The sequence below is a fragment of the Dromaius novaehollandiae genome, chromosome 12, assembly GCF_036370855.1.
Source record: "Dromaius novaehollandiae isolate bDroNov1 chromosome 12, bDroNov1.hap1, whole genome shotgun sequence".
In the NCBI taxonomy this organism is placed as follows: Eukaryota; Metazoa; Chordata; class Aves; order Casuariiformes; family Dromaiidae; genus Dromaius; species Dromaius novaehollandiae.
The window spans coordinates 26,173,184-26,196,329 of NC_088109.1; the positions used below are offsets into that span (position 1 = coordinate 26,173,184).

A 23,146-nucleotide genomic window follows, 5' to 3' on the forward strand; every position below is an offset into this window, starting at 1 on the left:
CTTATCTCCCCTCCATCTTCACGCATTTCATCAGATTGTGTCAGACATCCCTGGATAGTTTCTTGCAGCTAGAACCAATTTTCAAATATTACCACTATATAATAGAAGGGGAGAGTTGTCTTCAAGAAATTAAATGTTAAGATTTTAAAAAGAGAAAGTGCTCTTCTTCAGACAGAAGTAAATCAAAATGAATGCTGTAATTCCAGCATGTTCAAGTAGATAAAGACATGTAGGAGAGACTGACAATGATATAACTTTAAATACAATAGAAGATTAGACTCTATTAACTTTTCCATAAAAGCCATTCCCCTCATCCTTTCTTTTATATATTTATACTCAAATACAGCTTACACTGTACAATGATTTTCAGCTATTCATCAGGAGATGCTTCGAACACCCATGCATTATTTTCCAAGAGTCCAAAACCACTGACCAAAGAAGCTTCAAACACATGTTATGTCTCCCCTGTGCGTGTGGAAGGTCCCAAGACTCTGACTTGTTAAAGGTATTGGCCTCTCCTGCAGAAAATGTGTCCAGTTCCACAAACTGGAAAAGGCTGAAAACCACTCACCTACTCTCAAGGACTTATCTTTTCCATCCATGTGTTTTACTTACTTATCAGAGGACTGTGAATACATCTCAGTCCCTTGCAGATCTCTCAAAATGTCTGAGCTGGAGCTGAAAAGAAAGGAAAACAAACAAACAAACAAATCAAACATAGGCGAATTCTTTTAGCAACACCTATACCAAAGTGGGACTCTTAAAAAAAAAATTCCCTAGGAGCAAAGACAGTACAGTATGAAGATCAGAAAAAAAACATTCTACAAAGCACTGGCAATGGAAAGCCATTTTCAACCAGTCGCACAGCTCAGGAAGTTCTGTCTCTGCATCACAAAACTTTCAGAGTTATTACTAGCTCTCATTTTCATTATTTAACACGCTTGAAAATTCCTTCTGTTCATGTCTGCTTGCTGGTATAATATCTTTATATTTGCAGACACCAGACATTCTCTGGAGAGAATTTTTAAGATACTTTTGTGGGTAAAGTGTAAAATTTATGAGACCAAGGTCCTTTCAGCCTCTCTCACTCTCTGAACTCAGGGCTTTTGGGGGTAAGCTTACATTTTGACCACTTAAAAAATTAACATTTTATTAACAAAAAATAATTAAAAAATTTAAGAAGCCCATAAACATTTGTTAGTGACAAAAAGCCAAACTGTCAAGACCCCGATAGCACGTCAAGATAAAAAGCCAAGTGAAATGTTTTTTGTCAGCCACCTCAGTAACTCATCACACAAACAGAGGCAGCTCATTTTGAGCGGCTTAAAGCAAGTTTTCTTTGACAAACCTATCTTCAGAAAAAAGACTCAAGCCTGAAGAGAGAGGAAAGCATATGCTACACAACGTCAGAACAATTTTCAGCAGCTGCCTGCCCCAAAGTAAAATTCTTTGTCTGTGCATTTTGCTCCCGTACTCCTAAAGGAATATCACGGAAAGACGTATTTCATAAAGCTATTTATTTTTCAGTTAAGTAACTGATTTAAAAGTTTACTGGATGTTTTTATTAGTCAAAGGGAAAGACAGTCTTGGTGCCTTACATACTGCAAATTGAGGTGAATGAAGACTGAATCAAACAAGACAATTTAGTGGTATTTCAGAACAAGTCAAAACATTTTTCTTCACGACCTTTTTACCTGCTTGAAGAGATCATTTGATTTTTCATCTTCATATATAGTTTTACATTCTAATGTAACATGGTAAAACAAACTATTTCTTTTCTAAAATCAATTTTTATATGCACATTAAACAAAAAATCGCCAGACTATTGTCAGTGCTAGACAGGTGAGAAATTTCAGTGTGATATAAGGATTTAAGATGGTAACCCAAAGTAATAGTGATAACTTTAAAAATAAAAAAAGCCACAAAAAACAACAACAAACAATCACACACCACTAAATCATAATTCTATGGCAAGAAGCTTAACTCTACCAATCTCACTAAGCTACACCTCTAGAAAGGAGATCAACCAACTACTGTCAGTGCTCAGCAATTCTTCAAGCTGTCACACTAATAAGAACTGAAAACGTCATCCCAGAATAGTTTTGCAAGAGCATGCACATAAATGTATAAAACCTTGACGGTTAATTGGTTTGCTTCAAACACCTAGGCCTATATAAAATCTAAGTGTATTTATGAAGCTTTTCTAATAGCAAAGAGTTATTTAACACTCTCCAGAATAGTTATTTAACACTCTCCAGAATAGCGTTTAAATAACCATTTGGAAGGATAAGAAACAGCTGGCTTAGTTCCTGCTCCAGGCACAGAAATTATGGTTTTACGTCACTCCTAGGAGAGCCCGTCTTATGAATCCACTCAAGAGACTAACGTGAAAAGGCTGCTTCCCAGCAGTGTCCTAAACAAAGACAGAGCAGAACCTCATCTGCTACACCTGTACTCATTTTATGGCAGTTGTAGAGACTGCCTAATCTAAGCATTACTAAATTCAACTATTCACTATTGCTTCAATACCAAAAAAGCACACACATTTAATTATCTATAAGAATCAACCCAGTGAAGACAGTTGGACATCATCACAAGCTCGAAGTTAAACATGCACAGAGATGTTTTCAGGTTTTAATCTTGTATTTTAAATATCCAGGAAATATTCTCAAATTTGAATAATATCTCGATTAATTTGACAAAATATTCTGACTTTTAATCTAAAACTACCTTTTATTGTGTGCTCAGTTTCGAGGATACAAACAACCGTAAAGCTGTCAAGTACATGCCATATAGCAGGGTTGCAGAAATCAACTTAACTAGCTAGAAACGTTATTTTATTTTAGCTCTGAAAACTATCTTTTAAAAAGACTCCCAGCAGCTCAAACAGCCTGTATTTTATTTCAGAAGTTACATGACAAAGTGCGTTACACAGAAGTTGGGAGATTTTAGTGTAAACCATGGGACAGCAATTGGAAGCCACTTCTCTTGGTTTTATTTTAAGGGTTTCACAACAAGCCCTCTGGTGCAAGACCACCGCCTGCCACTTCACTTCTCTCCCACCTGCTGCACAGCACTTTGTGCTGGCCACACTGCATGCCGTGATGAACACGTTAAGTAGAAATAATTTCCAATGTTAAATAAAAACATGCAATAGGGACAGGTTTTCAGATGTTTTTCCATTCTTTCACTAGAAAAAAAAAGTCATCTGGTGATTAATGAATACTGCTGTAAACGTAAGAGCTTATGACTATGAACTACCTGCCAGATGCACAGCAACACTACATGGCTCCATGTAATCAAGGCTGTTTTAAAAACCACATACTTAGATGTATTCACTTAGTACTTAAGAAACATCAGGAAAACATTTATCATGTCTAAAAGTCTTGCAATTGTAGATACACACTCAGGAGCAGAATTAGCACTTCCTGGCTAATGTCCCAAACCAGCTAATCACAGCTGAAGCATGACTGGCTTCTGAGTAGGAGAATTAATTTGATTTATAGAGTAAATAAGTGACTGACTTCAAAGAGTTGCACAGTTACCACACCTCAGAGGCATTCACTCTTCGAGTTGAGCTCTACAAACAGCAGCTAGGAAAAAAGAACAGCTTTCAAGAAACAAAGTTTGTGGCCAAAGCAACAAAACTCTAAAAACATGTCCTTAGTTCTTAGATAACTGACATTTCACTGGTTTTTCAGAAGAATCAAGACACCTCAGTAATGGCATTCATGAGGTTGGGTCAGCCCCATATCTCAACACCTTAAAAAACACCCCACAAACACACGCCCAGTTAACAAAAGGATAAAAACTTTAATTTAGCCATAAATACATATATATGCATACCAGAGAATCATTGCTATGCAAGCAAGAGTACTAGTAGTTCTGAAAACAGTGATCCTAATTTCTCACTGTCTCTCTTTATTCAGCATCTAGTAGCACTATTATCAATACCACCACTTACATTAACCTAAAGAGCAGCAAACACAACCCAAATTCCAACCCCACGTTCAAGAGCATGGTAGATCACCTGGAAGCCCCGGGACACACCGGAATCAGCACGCCCTTCACTTTTACTGCACGTGTGTAGGACAACCACACGCCCCAACTCCAGCAACAGCCCAGCACTTCCAGTGACCATCCGCTGGGACTTCCAGCCATTGGGAAGCTGGCCCAGAACCACTTCCAGGGCCTCATCCAGAAAATCGGACCAGATGTGCTATGCCAGCTGCAGCTAACATGAAGAAAAGGAGCACTGCATCTTCCCAATTTCACCTCAAGGTATTAGCTAAATCAGGATACATCTTGATAACGTCACCCCTGCAATCTTCCGCTGGACCTGTTGCTATTACTGTGCCTCTGCAGTTAGACTGCCCAGCTTGCCTCTTTCCACAACCTGCACTCAGGCAACGGTTTAGATTTCTTGTTTCATCACCAAATCAAATATAAAACATTCAAATGCAAAATGTTGTAAAAAAAGCATTGTAAAAACAATGTTGGACGTGAAAAGTTTTGATGTCCAGCATTTTTTACTCTCTAAAGTTTAAAAATCTGCCCACAAACTGGAAGTCCAAGGAATGAGTCACTGTCATGTAACTAAATCCTATATCCTGATGCTCCAGTCACATTAAAAAAAATTTTAAGGGGCTGTTTTTAGCACTTTTAGTCCCCTAAAATAGAAAAAGAACAGGTTTGATGCTGGAACATGAGGTACTTCCTTGCCTTGAAAAATTTAGTGTTACTATCATTTATCACCAACTGCAACTGTCACAAGCAAAAAATAAAAGTGAAAAGATTTGCCAATCGCCCAGAACAATAATGCAAGCCCATAATTTGCATGTGTTTATCACAGTTTATACCTGCCAGGCTATTCTGAAACTGAGCACAGAATGCACTAGAGTGAGTTACAGCCAGAGAATATATCTTGGTGTACATATCTTTGTGAATATGAATGGGCTATCAATTCAAGGAGTAACCAGAGCACCCCCGGTACCTAAATCCCCTGGTAAACTAAATCAATGCAATGGAGACACTGAAGATATATGTACACAGCTGCACACAAACAGCTGCAGGGCGAGGGGCTCGCCAGCTGCCCAGGCCCTTCGGCGCAGAATGTCTTCACGTCGTTTCAGCGTTCCAAACCAATCTCTCACTGAAATAGTTTTCTGCATCCAGCCTCTGTTAAACATCAATTTCTTTTACACAGATTGAGTAATTGCTTGAGTTTGAGTTGAAGGAATTACATACCTGTTGCCCCACATACACAGGGGAAAAAACCCTACATTTTTTACTGAGAGAGCTAAAGTAAAAATGGCACAAATTTGAAATTGAGCACTTGGCACAGATGCACACAGACCTCACCGATGAAAAAGGAGTATGCTTCACCTGAGAAATCCCTGGATTTGACTTTTAAATTTTTTTTTACTCAGTTTAAGTTGTCACATAATATCCAACAGGACTTATTCAGCCTCGTAGAAAAACAGGAAAGGATTACTGTGCCAACCTATGTGAAAACCAATTGTCTTAAGTTAGAAATCCACAGTTTAAGAACTTACCAAAAAAACAAGAGTAACAGATAAATCAACAGTTAAAGCCTATCTAACAGAACTAAACAGACACAGCAAGGAAACAGCCACGCTACAAAAGCTAAGAACTAACTATTTCCGTAAGGACGCAGGGACCACGACATCGCCTGAGCATCATTGCACATGTGGACTCAAGTCAGCGAGTCTTGTTATGCACCAAATATAACCGGAGATCATTCAGGAGTGATAGGCCACATGTTTATTTAAGCAGTGACACAACATAATATTTAGTTTCTCAGTAAATACCTTCTCATTATGTTAAGAAATAGGACGTGCACTGTTTCTATCTACTGTGATTAATCTTACAGTAGTGACAACAGAAAGAAGTTATGATTTTTAAAATGTACAGAAGCAGCATTCCAAAATTCTTTGTTAATAAAAGAATTGTTTAAAGGAAATAAAAATGCTGGATAGAGGAAATGCAAAGATGAAAACACATTTCTAATTGGTTTATTAAGCAAAGGAAACACTCTTGACAACCAATTGTGTTTTTTTTTTTTTTTTTTAAAGGAATATCCTTCAAGGTTTAAATGAAAGTATTTTCAGTTCTTTTCCTTGGGAAAAAAATCTCCTAATCTTTTCCTTATCATTGAATGATTAGTCCTTCAGGTGAAGTAAATAAATAAAACTAATAAGAAACAGCTACCTCATACAGGTCATTTCTGTAAGTTTTAGCCCAATGGGCCCAAACAAATCACAAAACTTAGAATACAGTTTTGCTCATTTCTGCAGTATTTTCTGCCTTTTCAATACTACATACACGTCTACCTATACCGAGGCAGACAAGGCAAACCATGTTTTCAGATCTTATTCAGATTCCAAATCCAAGACAGTTTCCCATAGGAGGTTTTCTGTCCTTTTGTTAAAAATGGTTATTCTCTCTTAGGATTTTACATATAAAATTCCAGATGAGTAAGTTTTCATAGCAATACCACTGAAGTCCTAGGGAAACAAACAAACAAAAAAAATCTTCTGCTTCTGTTTTCTTCAGGATTAGTTGGCAAGATTAGTTAGACAGACAATGAACTAACAGTAAACCATTCCTTTCATGACCATAATTCATATTTCACTTTTTTTTTAATTAAAGAAAACATACTACCTTAAAATAGAAGCACACTGATGCAAGTGTGAATAACATGTCTCGTTCTAAAACTGAAAGGAGATAATGCCTCTTCGAATTTGCTTATTTTAAGGCAGATTAAGTTCCCTCTTGGCTTCATGGTGAGCTGCCAATGTCCATCTCGCTGTGTATCATGTACTTGGCTCTGGCACGTGCGGTGCACATTTTCTCTTGATGCTGGCATGAGAAATGAATCACCGGCTGTTTCACTTTGCCAATGTCATTTGAAGGTGAATGCCCAGCAGCAAGGAATGAAGGAAACTTTTTCTCCACCTCCCTATCCTGCCTCCAGCATCCCCCTTCCAAGACTGTAATCTCCTTGCGATAAATAGTATTAGCTTGTCACTGGAGCGGCCGCAAGTCTTGCGCAACAGCCGGGAGCAACTGCTTACCAGGACGTCTTCCTTGGCTTCCCTGAACCTCTTCTTCAAACCACGTACCCCAGACACCACCCAACACTGTTTCGCCTCCGTCTTCAAAACACATCAAGTCTGCTAGCCTTGGCACTTGATGGGATGTCCGGCGGAGCGGTCTGCTCTATACAAACCTTATATAGGTTCCACTGTATCTTCATTTTCCTCAAATCTTTCCAGGCTTTCTTGGCCTTCAGTGGCCTCTGCGGCTCGAGAGCACCCCTTTGAGGTTTTGCCTTCAGAAAAAGAAGAGATCTGCTGGACCTATCTTAACTACTTTTCTTTAAGATGCTGTCTGCAGCTGGGACATCGTGCAGGCTAAAGCTCTAGATACCAGTACCATCACTTCTGTTTTCAAGGTTCAGAGATTTCAAAAAAACATAGCTCTAGACCTGGGACTGATGTTCTTCTGGGTACATGCTATATATAATCACTGTCCTCCACACAAATCTGAGATTATCAGCTCAAAGATTCATCTGAAATGTACTAAAGCACTAAAAAAGATAGCTAGTCCTGATCAAAACGGTATTGATCTACTGCTGCCATGCGGCAGTGAGGGCCAGCATGGGAATGAGGGCAACGCTCGGTTTAAGCTCAAACTGAACCGCTTCCAGGTAAGGAAGCTGTAAAGCTTTTTCAGCTGTTCAGGAGAACAGCTTTCTCTTCAACAAGCTGATGTCCATCCAGAGGTCTGCAGAGGACTGCTGCCATCCAGTGAACTCCAGATTCTTTAACTGAAGCACAGCCCACTATTTCTACCTCTTCTTCAGCTGATGAAATAAAGCCCAAATTCAGCAAGCCCCATAAATGCAATAATAAGTGACTAGCTAAATCCAGATCTTAAATTCTGGCTGCTAAAAATTTAAAGCCAAAAAACCCTACTGATAGCAAATGAGGCCCCTTACTTGGGCAAGAAACTCACCCGGAGGAAGCTGCTGTTGCTCCACATATTCCTATGGAAGACAGATTTATACAAGCTGAGAATATAGCACTTTTCAGATAGGATTTCAGAACTAAGTCTGTGTGTTTCAATATACACCTAAATAACTTCAGATGAGGCCAAAGTTATATAGCATCTCTCCTTGCAAGTTTTCTGCACAAGTCATCATAAAGTGACATTTTCTTGATACGCCAAAATTTGCGAGACAATTTATTTAAATGAGTGAATAGTGTCACTATTATCTAAAATATTTTTTACAGAATATTTTCCCTACAGAGCTCATTAACTGGCTTATTATTGTCCCACCTAGTTTCTTTTCTAATTTTCCTATTGTGTAAGTAGTTGCATAAAACTTGGCTTCAGTCCCAGAAAACAAAAGAATGCAGTAGGACTATTTATATGGAGCTCAAGTTCTGTGAGAGCTTTATATATGACTTCATAGCTTTGAAAAATTATCCTTTAAAAGTCACGACTTTGTTTTGCTGTTTATTTGATATGTTACATTTTGTTCTCTTGGTGGGATCATCATCAGCTGATGAAGAGACCAAACACATTTGGGTCAGTGTTGCAATCTGTATGCAAGCCCTGTATCTTGTTTCCAGCAAGTTCCAAATTTTCAATTTGTCAATTAAAGTATTGACTTGTGCATAATTTTGGCATGTCAGTGATTACTATACAACATATGCATTTCTAATATTGGCAAACGGCTCCTCTAGCTGTATCCCCCCTCCCTCAAAAAAAAAAGAACACACAGAAATTCAAATACTCATGTTACTTTGACAAAAAGCAGAAATTCTTAGGAAGGAGAGAACACAAGAATTATCAATTTACTTGCAGCATCTTTTTACAAAAGCAAGCATTTCAACTCTCTCCCTGGAGATTGTTTTGCTATATTCTATATGCTGCTCAAAGGCCTAATTTTCTTTTACTCCATAACACCAGCCCTACATTTAGAAGCTCTCTCACAAGAGGCGTAGCATGAAGATTTGGACTTCCAAATATATTTCAAGTTTTGACATTTCAATGTGACAAAAAAGTTCACCCTTGTCAAAGGATATCCTCTTATTATCAGAAAGAAAATGCAAGCCTCAGAAAATCATGACTTACTACAATAGCACAATGCTACTTAAACCCCAAAATCTAAATCATTCTTTTTGTTTTTAAATTTGTGCTATATTTATTTTCACTACACTTAATAAAACATTAACCCCATGGTAACCAGAGAGGGACAAAATAGATTTAATTCCTTCATGCAGTTTATGTGATTACACCTACCTTTTATGCTCCCCAAAATTCTTAAGACATAATTCAGATATATTTTAATTACTAGACATATGAACAAAGTGTACTAGGGGTACAAGTTTAAAATACACCCAGTGTTTTTATACTTATCAGAATCCTCACAATCCGAAAGAAAATAATATTAAACTATATTTATACACTGTGGGAAAGTAAGCATTCCAGTATCCATAGCCATTTTACTCTAAAAGGAAATTCTGGGGACAGGTAGAAGCCTACAACAAATGTAGCAGCTGGTTCCCCCCCCCCAGCTTAATCAAGTTATTACCTTGGCTGCATCTAAAGCACTACAAATAAAAATAGCTGCTGCAACACAAGTGTTTGTTTTGCTAGCTTGTCTCTAGGTCAAATGCAGGAAAAAGTACCTTCAAAAGTCATCTCACATAAGCATTTCCCCACATCAGTATAAGGAGAGGGGGAGATCCCTGTAACCTCTGTTCCTCCCCTGAAAGGGCAGAAAACCACACTGGAGGGCTCTTCAGAAGAGCGTGGCTTGCTACAAGGAGCTCACAGCTGGCAGGAGAGCCGACCTGCGTGCACCACACCACCACACCGTAAGATATCATACGGCACTTTATCTAAGCCTTTATTGTCTTACTAATGCTGTTTTCACCTCTCTTTGAACAGAGCACAAAGTCAGGTTTTTGAATGTAAAAGAACAACTACAGTGTGTAAGGCCCTAAGGCACACTCCATCGCCCAGCGGTGAATCAACTGAGTTTAATGCATGATATAACAGGAAAAACAAAATTTGGTCAGCTTCTTGATTAGTGCACTAGCTGGTTCTTAAGGTTAAGCAAACTGCCCTGAATTTAAATAAAAATAAATAAAAACCACAACACACACACAAAACAGGGGATATGTATACAGCAGAAAAGTGAAGAGAAAATCCCAGAGAGATTCTGGAAAAACAATTCTTTGCAGCCTCTAGTAATTCTGCCCCTATTCAACATGAGTTGAATTCAATAAACCACAGAAAGCTATTAAATGTGTGTTTTGTTTTGTTTTTTTTTTTTAAAAAAAGGTCCAAATAGCTGTAATACATACCCACTGGTCTTTATAACCATGAGATTTTGTTTGCTTCAAAAAATTTATGGAAATATTTCATTTGAAGAGAGGGAATACATAAAAGGAATAAACAACTGTCTTTAGCCAGACATAATTCAAACAAATGCACACTTCCCCCAAAAATCTGCCAACATGTTTCAAGAAAGCATATTCAATCTATGAGTAACAGCCAGATGTTAAAAACCCTTTAGCAAACTTGCTTACAGTCTCTTAGACACTCTTTCATCCAGACTAAGTTAATAAACATAAGACTGCAGACAGAAGTAGTTTACCTTTAACGTCAAGGGCCATGGACAGGGTCATTTATAATGTAAGTCATACACCAACATATTGCAGTGAAACAAAAGTTTAATGATATCCTGGAAGAGATAATACAAGCCCTTTCTACCTCTCAAGAAAAAGTTTTTCACCCTATAAGATTAAAATTCCAGGTTTTCCAAGGTCTTTTATGCCTGAAGGTTAGCTTGCAATCAAGAAAATAAATCAAGTAAAACAGGGAAGAGCAGAACAACTTGTTTAGATTCTGGATGAAAAGCCAAGCTAAAGGCATTTATTTTGTGGAACCAGAATAACCACCAGAGCTGTAGGGCGTTTACAACTGCAGCTGCAGAGGGGATGAAGCAGCTTCACCCATCGGCTGTGCACCCGTCAAGCTTGGCATCTCGTACGAATTTGCAGGAGTTGGCGTAGCTCAAGCCCTGTGAATGGGCTCCTATCCGGGGTCCTGTAGCAATTGCTACGTGAAGGAGATTTGATATATTTGTGCCACACGCTTCCCCACAGCTCTGTCAACCAGACAGCAGCCATGGCCCAAGCTGCAAATTGGAAAGCTGAGGCTTCAAGCATGCAACAACAGCCTGTGGAACAAGTATCATGGCCAGTTTCTTCTCCGAGCGAGTGCCAGACAGTCCCTTTCCCCGGCCCACTTCATCTCTGAGCAGCAGATCCCAAGTGGAACAGCATCAAGAGACCGTCACAACACAGAACAGTCAAAGCCTGTGAGATCCTTTCTGAGGGTGCTTCTGCTCCAGGGTAGGAGTTGATTCTTGATCCATTGCTGAAAGGCCTTAGGTGCTTAAAAATCAGCAGAGCACCAGCTGTGAATCACAAGGCAATGCTTGCAAGCTAGCCGCCTGCACGCTGCTCTAACTGATCTACTAGGCAGCATATTGCCTTTTACAGCCAAGTTATTATATGCTGCCATTTAGTTCAAATAAATGGAAACAGGCAGCAAAAACTAATCAGGTAAAACAAAGAAATTTAATCCTTAATGTTCTCTAATCCCCTGAGATGATCTCTTCTTTCCTGTATTTTCCTGGAATTTCATTCACAGTTTCTTTAATATTTACCTTAGTAAAAGGCAACATCCTTCACCCCCATGCTGACTTTTAAAACCTCTTTATGAAGAAAAATGACTGCAGAAAAATGTGTTGCTATTCAATCTTTCAATGACTACATTGTTCTTTTAATATAATGCTTAGTTCATCACAGTTTATTCTTTTGAACACTTGCAGAAGAAGGAGGAAGAGGCACATACTACAGTGTAATGGATGGGAAATAAAGAAATGTTATTCCTAGCTCAGCTGTTAATCTGCTACCTGACCTTCAGCTACTTCCTGTGATTATCATCCACTTCTAGACATAAGAAACCTTTTTCTTTATAATAATGCAGACCTGCAAAGGCCTTCTGCTCTCATTTCTGCTGTCAACAAGATAGCAAGATTATTGTCATAGCTAGAGAACAGAAATAGCTCTCTTGCTTTTAGAAACATAGCAAAAAAGTTATTTTAGAATTGTTTTTGATGATTTTTCCCCTTTCTACCAGAAACTGGGGCCACAGAGTCCAGTATTGCAAAAGGACGTTTACCTAAGCACAGATCATCTTCATCTTTGTCAATGAATACAGTAAGTAGACAGCAAACTATAATCAACTAAGTATCTTAAGCAGATATGAACCTCTCTTCAAAAACTAGAAGGGTCTTATCAGTAATAACAGCTTCCCATTAACAAAGTAATTCTTGCTAGTAAAGAAAGAAGCTGAGACTCTTTCCAATAAAATTATCACTGCACTATCAAAAGCATAAAACCTTGTTGCATTATTTATAAAGCTTTCCTTGACCCTTCATCTCCTGACACCAAGCAGAGGAATTTCAAGAAATAAAACTAAATGCTTGACGGAAGAAAAGTGAATTGGTGTCAGGACTTCAAGGTTCAGTGATGCTCTACCACTGATCGCAAGTAATTATGTCATTTAAACTCTATTTCTTGCAGCTAGACTCAACTCGATATATATGTATATGTTAAAAGACTTAGGTTATACGAATATTTGGAGCTCTTTAAATTAAAACTCAAATGGAAAGAAAATACAGTGGAAGTAAAACATAAAACACTTTTCTTATGGCTCCACAGATCTTCCACTCACTATTTCTGTAACAAAAGGAATGTTTATATTATCATCCCTCTACCAAGTGATTACATAACTACTTAGCAAATTCTGAATGTATTCCAGCTCCATCTCTCAAGCAATTGAACAGCCAGAAATATGGAGGAGAAAGAATCGGTAACCACAGTTTAGGAACTCCTCCTATGAAGTAGAATATATACTGCCCAAGGTTACTGACACCAAGTTGTCCATATTTAGTCTAATTTAGCACAAATTAACTAATTCAGTACAAATCAAGGAGAATAGACTCTTCTTCACTAACCTGCTTGTAGATCCTGATGACTGTGAGCATGCAGGAGAGACTGATCTCTGGCCTTCCTCCAGGGAATGAGATTCACTTTTGCAGTCAGGAATTTCTGGTTTGGGTATCTGGTCTGTTCCAATAGCTAAATCTGTATGTTGCTTTTGAATGTCTTGTCCTTCCAAGAAGAAAGGCAGAGATTAACAAAAATGGCAAAGCAAAATATTAATGTTTAAATTTTTATTGCCTGGAAGGAAATTTAAGAAAAACAAATCTTTAAAATATTTAAATACCATTTCCTCATTCCCACTTTGCTTGCTTTCCAAAACTCTCACAATTTCAAAGGATTTGATTTCTTTTCCTGCCACAGTAAAACAAACAAACAAATCCCCACCACTCCACAAACCAGACACTGCCACAGAAACACTCCCTTGTTGCATTTCAAACATAGACAGGGAGAGAAATAAAGGATAAGGCTATTTATCATTGTTCATAAGATGTGACTATATTTCAAAAGTCAGCAAACACTTATGTGACAGCTCTGTTCTCTGCTTCTTGATACCAACTCACTTTATCCACTGGATGAGAAACCTTGATAACTTGATCTGTAAAACCTTCAAGCTAAGAGACTTGTTTTCAATAGGAGAAATATTATGATTTATTTCCTAATGCATCTAAGAAAGATAAAGTGTCAATCTGGCAGATTTTTATTTATTTTAATAGAAAAAAATTCTACAATTTACAATACATAAACAGAAACGGTAAAGCCATTCTATTATTTTTGTATCAGATGCTTTCACCTTTTAAGAGATAAATGGTTCTCCCAGAAGACAACCTTCTACTGTTCCAGAGACAGCAAATACAGACTAGAAAGTATTGTATGTAAAGACAAATTGCTCTTACACCCTCTCCACAAATCTTTTCAAATGAAAGTTATTTAACTAGAAAGTTGCAACAAATATGAAAGCCATGCTGAGATTCAACTTATTGATAATCCTAGTTATGGCAGTTCACACAAGTGCTCTGAGCATCCTCATGAATCAAACTATATTCCCCCACTCGAACCACTTCAGCTCGTCTGCCTCTGCGGAAACGATTTTGACAGAGATGGTCAAACAGCGTTGTGGCTACAGCGCGGAGGGGCTTTATCCACCTTGAATCCAGCCAGGGTTTCCCTGTCCCTTTCCCCCAAAGGTGTGCTGTAATTCAGTGTCAGGAGCAAATTTCGGTCAGCTGCAAACACAGCAGATGACAGCGAGCCAGTTGCCCAGCTAGGGTAATGCATCATAGCTCCACTGAAATGAGCAGATTTAAGAGAACAAAGGCCATGTGCTACAATGCAACCAAAAACAGATGTATCAAAAATATTTATCAAATTCTCACGGTGCTTCTCCTTGGTCAAAGCAAAACCCTATGTTTAAAAATTATAAAAATTATAAACATATATAACAGCAGGAATGTTAGAAGTTTAAAGATGCAAAGCAAGAGCACATGAGGCAGTAAGAGATAGTCACCTTCAAAGCACCATCAAAAACAGATTTTGAGAGGGATTTAATTAAAACAACTAGTACTGCAGTAGGAGGCAATGGGAGTTGAGTAAGGTTTAAAAATGTGTTTTAATTCTATACTATTGCACTACCTACATCTATGAGAAACCAAATAAAGTAGTAAGGAATGCATATAAAGCTATTTCTCTTCTCAGGAGTGATGTTTTCAAATGGCAAGTCATCAGACCACTGTTCTTTTTCTTCCTTGCAACTATCCTATTTCCAGTTTAGTAAAAGACTAATTGTCATTAATAAAGAACACTGAGGAAATCATGCAAAGATATGTGCACATTGCCACAACAACCAATAGCATAAAACAAATAAGAGTGGACAAGCCTACAGGGAACAAATCAGTGGCACACAGGGGTTTTTATCTGATGCTGTGGGTAGTGAGGATAACAAACATATGCTGGATTTTGTTCCCAGCTCATAAAGCATATCTGCCTAACTGAATATGCAAGTTGTAAATTTTCACTTTTCCATGTGTTGAAAGATATAAACACAAAATGAACTGAATTAAAAACAGCAGCAGCAGCATGCTGTATAAACGTTCTAAAGGAAACCGAAGTGTTCTACTCCTTTAGTCTCAGGACAAATAAATACTCATCCCAATCCACACAAACATCCTTGCAGATCCCAGTACCCTGACCCCATCACATTTATGGCACAGAAAAGCTGAAACTAGCAGGCAATAATCATTATCACTTTCATTTCAAAGATGCAAATTGTCATGTGCCTGCTCTCAGTGATTTGAGATTTGGACGAGAACCTGTGATATCATTTCAACCAGCTAATTGAAATATACACCAGAAGTAAAGTCTATCTATATATATCCCTTAAAATCAAACCATTCACATTTATTATATGTTGTGCTTATATATCATGTTAAATCAATGCCAGTCAATCTGTTCAGGGTTTGTGATTTTTATGGATTTTTCCCTTAAAGACTGTGGTAACAGAATGACAGGAGAAAAGAATGTTTCTTAGGGATATCCGCTTATTAGTGTGCAGGGATGGGTGGATTACATTAAACAACGTTACCAACCTGTGTCTGCTGGCAGTTTTTCAGCTGTAGCTTCTTCCCCATTTTGAGCACTTTCCGTTTTCCTCTTACCACTTTTCTTCCACCGATTATTTACTTGATTCACTAAAAATTGAAATTCACTTCTGTGTTTGTTCCCTGAAACATAACAGTGCATTACTGTACAAAAAACAAACTGATCAACACCACAGAACTCCTAAAAGTATATGAATTTAAAATATTTGTTAGGAGGTGGCGGGGGGAGGCTTATCAGCGCAATTTGTTAAGTGTTCTGCTAAACACACAAATGTGACTCTGTGGTTTTACAAAGCTACCCAAGAGTCAAGAACACTTGTGCAGAGGGAAACTTAACTTCTGCACAGCATCTAGCACAATCAAATTGCCAATTAGCATATTTTAAAGATTCGCAACATAATAAACACCATGTAGGAAAAATATAGGCCTTAATTGATGACACCTGTCTGACTCAGGATACAGTCCAGACAGCTTAGTGGAATGATTAGCAATAAGAGCAAATTTTTCACTTCTGTGTCACTCATCCGAATCCAAATGGGCAAATAACTTAGGAAAACTCATCAGCAGCATTGGATTGTCAGAGGCTTGTGGAAGCAATATTAGCAATTAGCAAAATGTTTTGCAGAGGAAAGATAAGTGCATATTCCAAAACGGCAAGCTATTCAGCTGTATCCTAGTGCAACCTGGGGATGGGGGGGAAGCGCCTACGGGAACTGGCTTCTCTCTCCCACCCCTTGCAGACAAGCTTTTCCATTGGAAAAAGGCAGAAAAGAATTGCAGGTGACCTTGAACTGACTTGCTATCTTTCACACAGTCAAAGAACACACTTCCACAGGTGCTCTCAAAGCATTCAAAATACCCCCTTGACCAGCCAGACTGAACTACCAGCAGAACTGCTTTTTATAATAAAAGAAAATTATCACTAGGAAAATTAAAACAATGGATTTTCAGCCTAAATACACAAATAACAACTTCATAGTAACATTTCAATACCATATCACCTTAATAGCCCATAGACCTGACAGACTTACTGTCAACCAGAACAGCAAGTGTCCCAAGTTAACCACCACAATAACAAAGTTTGGTTTTTTTCCTCCTACAATTGCACATTTACCAATTTAACTTCATATATCACATTTCTCCTTTAGGGCTTTGAAAATTACAGCCATGCCAGGATTCCAACAGCGTACTTCACAAAAGTGACAATCTCAGACTGTTACCTTCCACTATCCTATTTTCTGAATAAAACCATGACTGTAGAGACACACACTATTAAGTATTACAAAGAACAACTGCAAAGATTCCTTTGATCTGTGAATGAAGACAAAAAGGTTACCCAAGACTAAAAAATAAAGGGAATTTTGCAGGGAAGCAAGGCTGCTCAATGCTTCCCATGGGGATGCTGCAGGGAAGCAAGACTGCTCAGTGCTTCACAGGGGAAACGTTTCATCAACTTTCAAAAGCGGGTGCCTTTGAAGTAGGATGCAGGAGAGTTTTCCAATGCCAAAATCTGCTCTTCAGTGCTAAGAAATGGAAAGAGCTGTGTATTTCTCATGGAAGGGAGAATTCAGCAAGTGTACAACTTTAAGTTACAGTACACACACGTACAGATATATATAATGCACATACTTGGAGAACTGTAATACACACAAGGTGTTCGGACATATCCGTATTTTATATAGCAGCACCTTTTGTCTTAAGTTAATCCATGTGAGAACAAGGGGAAAAAAAAGCACACAGGCCTCAGTGGACCACGGTGCAGCAGACACGATAACACACGTATATGAATACTGTTCTTTGTCAACATCGTTCTTTTTGTCCATTCTAACAGGCAATGGAAAAGTTTAACAAGGAAAACAGAGTTTACAAAATTTCTCTTTTGGAAGTTATCCATGTCTGAAATCCCAATACCTGATATATCTCAGTAGAAAGTGTGGTTAACTAGCTTTATTAAATAATGAAATTTCTCTTCATGGAAGAGAGAAATTTATTTTGTACTGATTTATCTTATAGTTGTAATTCGTGAAATCCAAAATCCCAGTTCTTTGCTTTTTGAGAAACTTTTGAGTATGTGACTGATCTAATTAAAAATAAGCCCAAGGGAAAGCATGTGTGCCCCAAAACACACTTTCCCAAATAATCCAATAAAAGTAAATAAAAGAAGATGTTACCCCCCACACACACACACCCTGCTAACCTGGCTGCCATATCTTATGTTTTAATCCCATAATACTAGAGTATATTCTTCCAATCAGAGAGCAAGAGTAAAATGTCATGACTATCCTGTTACTTGCTTGAAAGTAGCATTGGATTTTTCCCCCATTTTTGCAATAAAGCAATTTCTAAAGTCTTTGCATCACACCTATGCTTTTTTGATTCAGATGGTCTAATCACACTTAACATTGTTCTTTTGTATATTCTTTGCACTTGCAATCATTTAGTATGTTTTAAGCAATCCTCTGGTACTCAGTAAAAGCAATATTGTTTCTTATCTAGATACTTTAAATTCTTTACTTAGAGGCTGGGAAAGTAAGAGGTCTCCCTGGACAAATCACATAGATTACCTAATACTGGGTACAAAGAGAACACATTGTTTTTCCTACAGAGAGCAACAACTTTTAGTAAAACAGCATATTTGACTGTAATTACTCACCGCTAGTAAAGCATGAAAGTTTATCAGTCCATACAGATGATTTTTAGTATATCAATATAAAACTAAGGCAGAAAATAAAAGTTTGACTTTTTGTTGAAAATCCTTTCAAATAAATGATTCTGACAAATAGATTTGACCTTTTGAGAAAACATATAAATTCAGCTAAATCATTTAGACTAATTTTCAGCCTATTGCAAAAGCACTCAAAATATTTTCCATATAAAAGGCAATAAGGGCTGATGTACATCTGAAATGTTCCTGTGGCAATGAGACTGTTTTTAATGACACAAGGAGGTGAAATACATATAACTCTTCCTCTATATTCTCTAGTGCTTCCTGGGACCGTGTCCAAACAACAAGCCCATGGAGACTTCCAAATTCCGACAGACTGTAAAATCCCAAATCCAAGAAGCTGAATATTTTCCAGTAGCTCATTTGACAAAACAGGGTTCTGGGGAGTCGTAAGAGAATAACGCTCTCTCCCACCAGCAAAGACAGCAAACGGCTCAGGAGAACGCGCACAAATTGCAAGGCAATAACTTCTCACAATGTGCAATGCAGTGGTGACACATAGTGATGGATTAAGTTATACAGCTCTTGACGAAAAATGCCTGAAAAAAGTACACCTTTTATTACACTCATACAACTGAATATTGCTTAAAGCCTCTGCTTTGCACAAGCCATGTACACGCTGCCCTGATGATCCTTACCGAAGGGCTAACGCAGGTCCCTGCACAGAGGAAGGGCAAACGAATGAAGGGGAATGAGCAGAGCAAACGAGAACCACGGGCCAGAGATCAGCAGAGCCGCGGCGCTGACCCATTCGCCTGCTTGCACCGCGGCACCTGGGTACCAGAGCTCACGGCCATTCCCTCTGCAGACGCAAACACGAATTCCACGCCCACCCTTCAGCCCGTGCACCCTCACGCTGGCGCTCGCGGGGTTTCAAAGCCAAGCTCCTTCTCAGCCCCGCTCTGCCCTCCACGTGCCCCAAAAGCCTCCACCTCCGTCGGCTCCTCTCCCCACGCTCCCAGCCCGGACGCGGGATGCATCCTCGAAGCTCGTCCCCGTGGCTGATGCCCGCGGTGACACCGCCGCCTCCCGCCGCAGCGCGTTCCCACGGCGCGGGCGCACATCTGGCCAGGGATCTACGTCCTACCACGGTGACGGGGAAGGGGGGGAAGAGATAAAATAATACTAACTTCTGCCCCACAGAAGCAAACATCCCTAAAAATCCGAACAAGTTGTCCCTTCATTGCTTTGCTCCTCCACGGTTTAAAGCAGAAGAGTTTATGTTCATTGAATATTGTTTTAGTACTACCTGGCCGATTAGCATGTTTGAGCAGAGAAGCGAAATGACCGGGGAACAACAGGAAAGGAGTTGTGAATGAAAAGCAATCCTAGAGAGCTAAGTGTGGATTAATGCTATCCGGCTTTTAAACCTGGGTCACAAACACACACGGAGGGTTAAGAAAATCAGCTGTAAAAAGAGTTTACACTACAATTAGCAATTTCTTCACTAAATTACTTAAAAAGGATGCAAGTCTTGCAGTCTTCAACTCCCACAAGAATCTTTGCCTCTATACTAACCATAAAGCACTGGTCTTCCATACGGGGAGAGAAAACTATTCTTGAGTTTAAGTACAAGGTAAGGAGAAAGATAACTTAAAGTATTATGCTTTCCCAGGGTCAAGTTAAGCAGGAGTCAGTTCTATGTTGTAAAACAAAAAACTGTATCATTGAACCATAGCTCCCTCGGCAGTATTTATTTTATGTTTCTCCCCCCCACCCCAAATCATCCATTCCGGTTAGACTTCTTGGAACAAATATTAACTGTTATTCCGTAATGGCAGAAGCAGGTTTAATAACCAGCACAGACACTGGGCCCCAGGACAGAGAAGACTCAAGGTAAAGAAATAAAAGAAACAGCAGAAAAATCACACAGGGTTTACACTGAATCTCAACTGCCTGCCCAGGACAGAGGGAGAAACAGCAACAGAATGAGCAGAGCTTTTTTTTTTTTTTTTTTTTTAAAAAAAAAAGAAAGATCACTTTCAAATCAAAGAGCCAGATGAGAAGGGAAAGTAGAAGGGGATGTAGGAAGGAGAGAAAAACATGTGAGTTCATATGGACAGAAGGAGTGGGAGGAGTGCTGTGAATCACTGGATGATTTGAGAATAGCAGTATACACATAATATACAGAAAAAGCATTTTTGGCATTTTAAAATATACCTTTTAGCAATAAGGGCCATTTTGACAACTGCAGAAATGTAAAAACATACAACTGAGGAAACTAATGCAGTCCTGAAGTACTTTAGAAGAGCCATATTAAATACAAGCTACTTTGGATACATCACTTGTCAGTTAATATTACTCTGCACTATAAGGCAAACCTAGACAAACGAGGGAAAGAAAGATTAAATTTATACAAACATATCTGGTACAGGATGAGTCAGAGAGGTCAGGAAGACCAAGCACCACCCAGAATATAGGGGAATTTTAAATAAAACCTGTGTTCGATCATTAACAACAAAGGAGAGGAGGGAATATCCTGATTAGTGGAAAAACCCAATATCCATGTTGATGGGTATACTGGGGACTCCAAGGCCGAGACAGCTAGCATTCACCGGAGCTCATCAGCTCCACCGCAGCACAAGCCTTGCCAGCCCCAAGACGCTCCCTCCGGAGCAACTCAGCTGTATCTGAACCACTCTAGCATGTCTTGAGGGTTTATTAGCCAACTCCAGTCTCTCTCTCCCTAGTTCGCAGCCATTCTCCGAATCTGAAAAACTGCCTGCCAAGCAGAAATCATATAATGCCCAGAAGCTCAAGAGAGAAAAACAATATAAAACCTGAAGCTGAAAAACTTCTATGCATATAAAAAAACCTCTGAAGTACATGCCATTGTTCACAGGGATATGACAGCAGGAAAGATGCTTCTTTTTTATCATCAGTTGAGTGACTTAATTCATATAGATATTCACCTGCTGCAAGGACAGAATTCTAACAAAGTAGAACTGGCAAAATAATCAACCAACTCACATAAACCTCTTCAAGTAACTCAGGTTACGCTCAGAGGATATGCTGAAAAATCTGGGGCAAACAAGGGTGAAATCGCACAAGCAGAACAAGATCAGCTTTCACTGCAGTCACAACCACTCCTCTGTACTTCAAAAGTTGCATTGTAAGAATCACGTGGAGAGTCTTACACAGAGTGGGAAACGGGAACAGCGTTTCTCCAAGTGACAGCCAACAGCCCAGCTAGCTAGAGCTGATACCACTGGCCTGGATGTAAAACATCGGTTGAGTCACAGCGAGTCCCTTCAGAAAAGTTCTGCTCCTTACTTTCGCCAGAGGATTTCAGATAAAGCTGTATAACCGTGTATTACATACACGATGCGGAGGACAGAGAAACTCTACTTTCCTGTTCCTTATATCCAACTAGCGTAGAGGAGGACCATTAAGGAGACAAGTGCATGAACAGAGATGTGTTCAGGAAGCAATCAACTTCCTTCTCAATCCTACCCAGCCCTGGCAGTGAGTTTTATCAAAAGTCAGTACTTAACAGAGATTGGGTTTCAAAGAGGAAGTTTCAGGCCAAACAAGAGTACCTCCACTTTCATTCATTAAATGAGAAAACACACACACAAAAAAAGAATCCAAGTATTTTAGTACAAAGTAAAGAGGAGGTGAATTTATAAGGATAATGAAGTGAATACTTGTATATTACTTACGATAATCAGCATGGATCTCATCTATTTCTTTCTCCGTCTGGTCTTTTGTAAAAGTCAAGCTCTAGAGAAATCACACAAATGTTTATTTACAGAGGGACAAAGATGATAAAGCTGCATATTTTAAAACAAAAGACTTAAAATTGGAAGAAGGATCAGCTGTCCATTTTTCCTAACAGCTATGTCTCCCCCACAGACAATATATATTTAAAGTACACACGTATGCTGCCTTGCTTTGCTTTCACAAAGACATCCGGAGTAAGCCTAGCCACTTCACGTTACACCCAGCACATGTGTACCATAAAATACTGCCTAACACCATGCAGCAAACATGCAACAAGAGACAAAAGTAGCATGTGTCATGGGAACGAACAGGAGCTACTGCTAATACCCAAGCAAGGAAATTGTTAGATAAATCCTAGAGAATTCTAGGAAGCAAAATATTCCCCACGCTACCATGGAGGGTCAAAATCCTCCAATATGACCAAGAAGAACATTTCTCAAAAATTCTCACTGAAATCAAATAAATGCTCCTACTTAAACGGTTCAGACACAGAAACAGCAGCAGTATGCTAAGAGCTGCCCATGACAAATGAGCAGCACGAGAAAACCATGTTGACTGTAAGATGCTATATCAGTTCCAACATGCAATCTGGGACTCTACGAATTCCCATAATAAAATGATAGGTAAACATGCTCAGTGCCCGCTCCGCAATTTCTCCCCCTCACTTTAGAAACAAAGTGAAATAGCTTACATTTTCACCAGGTTTATTAAATTCAAGCTGAACTCGAATCTTCTCATTCTTTTCCAGCTCTTTAACAATCTCTGCAACTGTTCGAAAACACGAGAAACAGATCACTAAAGCAGGAGTGGTTGGATAAAAGGATAACAGCACTGAATGAAACTACCATGGGTTTAAATCACAAAGGGACAAACCGCATTAGCTTTCCAGCAGCCAAAACCCAGGCTCACATTGCAAGCCAGCACAAATTGATGCTCTAATACCTAGTGGACCTTTGCTAACACAGAAAAACCACTTTAATTTGCAA

General features: G+C 38.9%; 1 protein-coding gene across 2 annotated transcripts in view; it reads right to left on the reverse strand.

Annotated features, from left to right (window-relative positions):
- Nucleotides 1-23,146, reverse strand: part of RAD18 (RAD18 E3 ubiquitin protein ligase) — a 62,471-nt gene that overhangs the window by 14,850 nt on the left and 24,475 nt on the right. For both annotated transcript variants that reach the window (XM_026099643.2, XM_026099642.2), the window contains exons 8-12: nt 22,852-22,928; nt 22,100-22,160; nt 15,701-15,835; nt 13,130-13,286; nt 616-678 (exon numbers count right to left, since the gene is read on the reverse strand). In XM_026099643.2, the coding sequence (XP_025955428.2) occupies nt 616-678; nt 13,130-13,286; nt 15,701-15,835; nt 22,100-22,160; nt 22,852-22,928 (493 nt within the window). The remainder of the gene's footprint in view (nt 1-615; nt 679-13,129; nt 13,287-15,700; nt 15,836-22,099; nt 22,161-22,851; nt 22,929-23,146) is intronic.